This window comes from Stegastes partitus, unplaced genomic scaffold (assembly GCF_000690725.1).
Source record: "Stegastes partitus isolate 25-593 unplaced genomic scaffold, Stegastes_partitus-1.0.2 Scaffold283, whole genome shotgun sequence".
NCBI lineage: Eukaryota > Metazoa > Chordata > Actinopteri > Pomacentridae > Stegastes > Stegastes partitus.
In genome coordinates this window covers 183,779-191,333 of record NW_007578014.1, presented here as the reverse complement: position 1 = coordinate 191,333, position 7,555 = coordinate 183,779, and the positions used below count along the sequence as shown (strand labels likewise).

General features: G+C 44.1%; 1 protein-coding gene across 2 annotated transcripts in view; it reads left to right on the top strand.

Moving 5' to 3' along the window:
* satb1b (SATB homeobox 1b) overlaps positions 1 to 5,737 on the top strand; it is a 56,797-nt gene extending 51,060 nt beyond the window's left edge. For both annotated transcript variants that reach the window (XM_008282725.1, XM_008282726.1), the window contains exons 12-13: positions 1,250 to 1,456; positions 3,307 to 5,737. In XM_008282725.1, coding sequence (XP_008280947.1) covers positions 1,250 to 1,456; positions 3,307 to 3,948 — 849 coding nt within the window. In that variant the 3' untranslated portion in view covers positions 3,949 to 5,737. The remainder of the gene's footprint in view (positions 1 to 1,249; positions 1,457 to 3,306) is intronic.
* The last annotated feature ends 1,818 nt before the right edge of the window (positions 5,738 to 7,555 follow it).

The window sequence follows — 7,555 nt, the reverse complement described above, 5'->3', positions numbered from 1 at the left end:
CGCGTTATTCCCTTTCGCTCTTACTCACTCGGACCGCCGAGGTTCAGGTCGTCACGTCCGACCACGTCACTCAGCCCCGACGGAGCCCTTCTGTCTGAGCAGTCGTGACACACACACACACACACACACACACACACACACACATTTTAATTACTCTAACTGTGGCTGTGTGTGTTCCTCTCACGCCTAAACTTAGATTTTACTCTCATCCTGAGCTCCATCAGAAGCTGTAAAAATAAAAATAAAAATAAAAAAAGTGCTCAGAAACGTAAGAGGGCTGAAATCTATGTTAACGAACGATTAATTAGCTACTACTTTCTGAAGCGACTCGTTAATTGTGTTGTCTGTAACATGTCACAACAGCGTAAAACAAACAACTTTCAATTATTATAACATTTCATAGAAAATCTTTTTATTATGAATCAAACAGCAACAAAAATCTGTTAGAAGAAGAAACCGTTGAACATTTTACATCCCAGGTTTCATATGTTATCGTTACTGATCAGCTTTTAACACATAAAGCTACCATGTAGAGCAGAACGTCTCATTAGATCTTTTTCACTGACTCTGGGAGGATCTTTGTTTCACTTCCTGTTCTAATGCACTCCTCATGAAGCGTATATGAAGCTCCTGGTCTTCCTGCCTCCTGTGCTGCCCTCTCCGTGTCCCGACCTCATGGTGAATCCTTTAATGAACAAGCTGAGCCCCGCCGCACGCTGCATTTATGAAATAAAGCATTTTGGCTTGTAATTGTCCCGTCCTGTTTCCTCAGCTCTGTCTTTCATGGCCCTCTGCTGGAGCATTTCAAACATGGGAGTCGCTCGCTGCCTCCCGAGGGTGCTGCTCAATATGCGAGTGTGTGTTTCTTGTCACGTTAAATTGTTCCTTCCTGCTGTGCTGCTTGACCTTGGCTAATTCACATCTTCATCTTCAGCTGCGGAGGAGAAGCACAGTGACTGCAGGTGCACCCGTTGTGCAGCCGCGCCGTGCTTTGTGTGTTTCATTTTGTTTATTCTCATAATGAAGGTGTTTCTGGAAAGTCATTAGAAATGGTGGCTCTTTTCTTTATGCTTCCCTAATTAGCAACTTTTCTCTGTGTTATTTCCACTCCACCTATTTTAACACCCAGAGCAGGAGCTTTAAAGACGCCGTGAGTCCGTTTCTGTACTCGGTGCTGTAAATGTGAATCTGAAACCTTCTGGAGAGACCACATCTGACTGATCCGCTCCGCCTCTCTCCTGGTTTTCAGGGCTGGCTCTGCGAGCTGCTGCGCTGGAAGGAGGACCCGTCTCCGGAGAACCGGACGCTCTGGGAGAACCTCTCCATGATCCGACGCTTCCTGAGCCTCTCTCAGGCCGAGCGCGACGCCATCTACGAGCAGGAGAGCAGCGCCGGGCAGCAGCACCACAACGAGAGGCCGTCGCACCTGATCCACGTTTCCACCGACCAGCTACAGGTGAGCACGGCGGCGTTCAGGGAGCATCGGGTTAAACAGTTAATGATAGAAAAAAAAAAAACACTAAAGTTATATTTTCTAAAACACAAAAACATTTTTTAAAAAAAGGCAAACAGCAGCTGATATGTGACGTGTAGGTTAGACGCTGGATAGAGGTGCACACAGAACCTACATTTATTTTTATTGTAGATGATGTTTGAGGCGTTTTTATGCTCTAATGTTCCAGTGGCAGCACAGAGAGAAACTAAATGTGGGCAGCAAACGTTTCCCAGTCATGAATCCAACCAGCTGCTCAGTGACGTCCTGGGCCGTCAGGTTCCCCTAAAAGCTGCCGCTTATTTATTTATTGATGTTATTGATCAGTGGAAACGAATCTGTAAGGATTTTTCTAATCGATAAATCATCCAAAGCTGTCCTGATAAAACCGATATTTGTTCCTTTTTCCTAAACGTCTGTGCGAGAAACAAACAAACGAAGCACGCAATTTCCCCCCTTTCATTTATTCTTAACGAATTTCCCAGGAATTTGAATAAACAACACTTAGTTTTTATGAAGACTTGTAAATTAGAAACACAGCAACACTTCAAAGTTCTTACTTTTCAGCAAAAGCCATTTTCAAAGATATCATTAGGCTGAACTTATTTAACAGAGCCGCTTTATAAGAGACATCTGGCAGATGAATAGAAAATAACACACAGGCTCGGTTAACGGTCGAAACATCTTAATGAAGTACAATAATACTTCTATTAAAAGTCTGAGCCACAGCTGAGTAGTTGATTAGTTATTTGGTTACTGGGATACACGGCCAGCGTTTCACAAAGACTGTCATTTACTGGATATAAATAAGGTAATAGGATTTCTTTTACAAATCAGTTTCAGCAGCAGCAGATATGGAATGGGGGAATTTTGTGCATACTTTGCATGCAAACAGAAATGGTTGCAGATTGATAAAATAGGATTATTTCTGATTTAATGGTGCAGTTTTTCACTGTCCATAAGAGACCAGTGTTTAAATATTTTGCGCCGCTCTCTCGCTAACGTGATACATTAGCCAAATTAGCTCACATTTGCTCAACAAGAACAATCACAGCTCAGTATATTGGTACAGTAAAATCACATCTTTGGGTGCATTTATGCAGCTGGCAAGCAGAGTCCCTGCAAAGTGCTGTTTTGCAAACTTCATTATGAAACACCTATCTACAGTGTCTGACTCAGAAATGAAAATAAAAGAGCACCCATTTTGCGGGGTCAATAGGGACCACGAGTTGCCCACTCACTCCCTCTCCAACCACACAATGAGACATTTTACGAGTAATGTGTCATGTGTTTACACTAACGGGACTCTGACGGCGGACTGAAAGCCATCGATAGCATTCTCACACTGCGGCAAATCGGCCAGACCATCGCAACGTGAATTGTGCACAGGGAGCTTGTTTATCACTGCCTGGCAATAGAGCCTGATAAGCAGCAGAGGATATAATAGAGAGGCCAGTTTCCCAGTGAGTTCCCACCATGTGTAGGGCCCAGTGTGTCTTTTCCCTCCGTGTGTGTGTGTGTGTGTGTGTGTGTGTGCTGGTGTTGCCTCTACCCCCACAATGAGAGACACAATCTCTCACTACCAAAAAAGGAAGAAGAAAAAAACCCATATCTGCAGAACTGATTACATTCAATAAGATATTACATGGAACATTCCTTCAACCAAGTGGCTGCTCTACACACAGCAGGCCCATTTTGCTCACAACTCAATTGATTTTAATGAAAGGCCTTATTAAGGCGCCGATAAGTGTTCACTGATAACATCCCCATCTCCTTTCTCTTCCCCTCTTTTTTTCCTCTCTCTCTCTCTCCAGGCTCAGCCGCCTCAGTCCCAGCAGCAGCACCAGCCCTCCCTGTCCCTGCACCCCTCCCAGCCCCTTCTATCCCAGCAGCCCTTGCCTCAGCAGCAGCCCACCACCGGCCCCCGGTTGCCGCCTCGCCAGCCCTCCACCGCCTCTCCGGCCGAGACGGAGGATGATGGCAGCCGCGGAGGGAGCCTCAAGTCCCGCACCGGCGGAGGGAAGATCTCCCTGGAGGCTCTGGGCATCCTGCAGAGCTTCATCCAGGACGTGGGCCTGTACCCCGACGAGGAGGCCATCCACACGCTGTCGGCCCAGCTGGACCTGCCCAAGCTCACCATCATCAAGTTCTTCCAGAACCAGCGCTTTTACGTCAATCACCCAGCCAAGGCGCCCAAGGAGCCCAGCAACAACAACAACAACAACAACAGCAGCAGCACGGCCGCCACCACCAACACCAACACCAGCAGCAGCAGCAGCAGCAGCAGCCCGGCGTTCGAGGAGGAGCTGACGGACTTCAGGGAGAGCGGAGAGCTGCTGAAGGAGCTGGACGAGAGCACGCAGACCAACAGCACCATCTTCTCCATCAAGATCGAGGAGCAGCTGGGCCGAGGCGCCGAGGCCCAGTCGGAGTCGGAGCACGAGGCCAAGGAGTAAGACTCCCCCCGTCTGAAGCAGAGAGCTTTCTTGTGCACACACAGACTGATGACTGTGCTAAATGTAACGCTCTGGCCGACACAGAACCACCACCACACTGCAAACACAGAACAGTAGTGTTTTCAATCAGAACAGCGTCTGGACTGTATGAGGAGTGTTTATATATATCAGACTTAGAGGCGATGTGACGCGAGTGTTCACACACTGGGAAGCCCGTTTGAGACTCAGTAATACAACAAGTACTACTTTTTGGATTTTGTAAAACTTGTATTATTTACTGTAAAGACTGATGCATCATTTAAATAATCTGCACAAAAAATTATTCTAAGTATGTTGCCGTGGATATTTGCTGACTGCACTCTATGTCTGTTGTTTTACACTGACTTACTTTATCTTTTTGAGCTACTGATTATATTCAAAAAGAAAAAAGTTCCCCTGGAGTTTGCTAGGACTTTGATAGGTGTTTACGTATGTGATGTTTAACTGGATTTTTTCTTTTTTTTTTCTTTTTTTTTTTTAAATAGCAAATGAAATCAAGGACCAAGTGGTTGACAAGGCCTTAATTATGAGGTATCAAGTCTGGAGCCTGCTGGCAGATTAGTTATTCTTTTAAAAAGCGCATAATGTGATTATGGATCACTCCAAACTCTGGAACGCGATCACCCAGCCCAGGTGCATCTCTGAGAATAGCTCAGTCTTTACATATTATTTGTTAGGGAAGAAATATAAATATATATATATAGACATTATATTGTAACTGTAAAAAAAAAGAAAAGAAAAAGAAAAAAAAAACAAGAACACAGTCTTAAAGAAACTATGCCAACAAATGCCTTGTACTATACGGCACTGCCGATGTTAGATTATTTTGCAAAACCTTTGTCACTGTAACTTTCTGAATTGCCACACAGTTAGAAATGTGAATTACACAATGTTTATGTTGTCCGACATTATTTATTTGCAGTTCATGCAGTGTTTCTGATGTAATTACTTTTCTTAAAAAAAAAACAAAAGAAAAAAGTTTATGTTCCGTAGCGCTTTTTATTTTTAATTTCCCACCAATCTTTTTTCTATTTATAAATGTAATTTCGATGGGCAGTAAAAACAAAAAGTGTCTTAAACGTTTTAAATGGAGAAATGTGCTTTAAAGGTTGCCTATAAAAAGTGCTGTATGTCGAGCAACTCATGCTACAAGCTTCACAATTAATGTTGTATGCAATTTTTACTATCATGCAAATAAGCTTAGGTAAAATGACTAACCTATAGAACACCTTAGAAAGAAAAACATATGCAATCTGTGTGAAAATCGATGTCTGCGATGTGTCTTCCTTTGGTTAACGATCCAATTCAAAAAGCTACTCCTGTATAAATACCCTGTATAAAAGTGTTTCTTTTTTATGAGTTTATTTCGATGAGAACACCAGTTATTTTGTTACGACTGACTGTTTTATAAGTGTTTCTCGGTTCCTCCTTTCTGCAGAAATGTTCTAACTAGAAGTGGTTATTGATTGTTAATTACACAATTAAACTGTTTGTATTGTACCACAGATTTCTTGGCATTAACTTGACCGGACTCTTTTGCCACCGGAGGGGTTTTCTGTCTGTCGCCTCCTCTGGGAACAAAAGACGAATCAATGTGAATTGTTTTTAAGAACTACTGCTAAGAGATATCGGTCCCTGACTCGTTCAGCTGCGGCCACTGAACACGTGTTATTTGTAATAACTGTAAATATCACATCTTATGAATCATTGATTGTTTATTATTGTAAATATATTTGAAGTTTGTCGAAGAGCTCGCCGTACACAACTGAATTCTGTCGTGCCTCTTCCTCTCGATGCGACTGTACCTGGGCTCTTCTCCTGCATCTCCACTTCTACTGCTGAGTGTGTCTGAAAAAAAAAAAAAGCACCTGTGAAATCTGAAATAAATAAATGTTAGGTGTGAACACCTGTAATGGCAGGAAGTTAAGACATAAAGCAGCACAGGTGTCCCGACCTCGCTGTGAACCCCAGGTGAGGCCGGGTGTCTGCACCTTTTGGAAACTACCCCCCCACCCCCACCCTCCACCACCACCCTGTTAACACCCTTCGATATGTGCCAGCCTGTCTGGGCCAGCGTTCCCTTGATGTTCTGCTCTTTTTTTTCATGAATAAAAAGCCAGAGTGTACCGTTGTGTGTGTTGAGAGGAAAAGAAAACCCACCAGTACATGTCACAGAGAAGAAAAAAGATCACGTCACCGAGTAGAGAGGCGCCATTAAGCTTCATTATTTCTTCATTCTGACACTACAAATGGCTTACTCACTGACAAACAGAGGTGAAGGCACCAACAAACAACAGGAACTCCAGCATAATACTCTTCCTCATTATCACTGTTTTCACACGGATCAGCCGTATTTGCCTCAGCCTTACCAAAGGTTTTTCCACACAGATGGCTAATACTTTCCTCTAACTGTGGCGCTCGGTGGAGGACGCGGCCACGAAATGAAAAAAAAACAAAAAGGGGGAGTTTTAAGTGAAACATCCTAAAAAACAAAAGGGGTCAGAGAGCACAGGAAGCCTCCAGCGCGTGAGAGCTTTCAGGCGGCCGCGGCTTCAGCTCAGCGGCTGAAAAGGTTTCCAGCCGGTGTTCGATAACGCCACCACAAAGATCCCGTTTTATGCCGAACGCCGGAGTTTCACCGCGGGTGGGTATCACGGGTGATTGCTCAGAGAAGACTGGCAAGCACAGAACAGGTTTTAAACTCGCGTCTCCATTTGGCTGTTCGCTGGCTCTCCACGGCACCAAACACACTTCAAAGACTTTCCCAGATGTCAAAATAGAAATCATAATTACGACAAGAATGGTGACTGATGAATCACCGGCTCTGTTGCCCCGGGCGCCTCACGCTGGAGCTTATTTTAAAAAATTAGCAGGCTACACAAGATAAGTTTCTCAGAGAGCACGTATGGATGACGCCACAGCACGCCGCGGTGTATTTGGGAGGGAAAAGGGGGGCCGAGCAGATACAGTATCTGCTTGTGATATTTGCAGAAATCCCAGCAAACAGACCATTTCCACATAAAGGCCTCGGCTGAGCAGACGCCTGGCGGGAGGCCGGCTGCAGCCACTGAGGTCAAAACGCCAAATAAAGTTTAATTTTAACCCGCTGAGACTCACAGGTGTGTAAATTTAGCCGCTGGTGAACGTATCTGACTGTACGTATCATCTGACCTCCTGATACCAGGGGCGGAGAGTAACTGAGTACATTTACTCGAGTACTTTAGATGAGTATTTCCACTGTCTGCCACTTCAGACTTCCACTCTACTACATTTTATTCTACTTTCTCCTCCACTACATGTATGTAAGATGAAGATTTTTACACAACACATGATATAAAGTTTATAAAACACATTTCCAACATGTTTGCAGTCAGCAGCGCCGCCGCGTTTCTCTCTAAACTCCTCACATGATTTCAATAAATGATCCAATATCTCACCAATAAAACAAAGATTAGAGAAAAACTGAAAGGATTTGATGAGCAGAATTCCCTTTTTTTTATTAATCCTGTCACGTATCTGCTGCCTCTGTGTATAAAACTGGATCTAAAGCAGTTCAAACCTGCAGCAG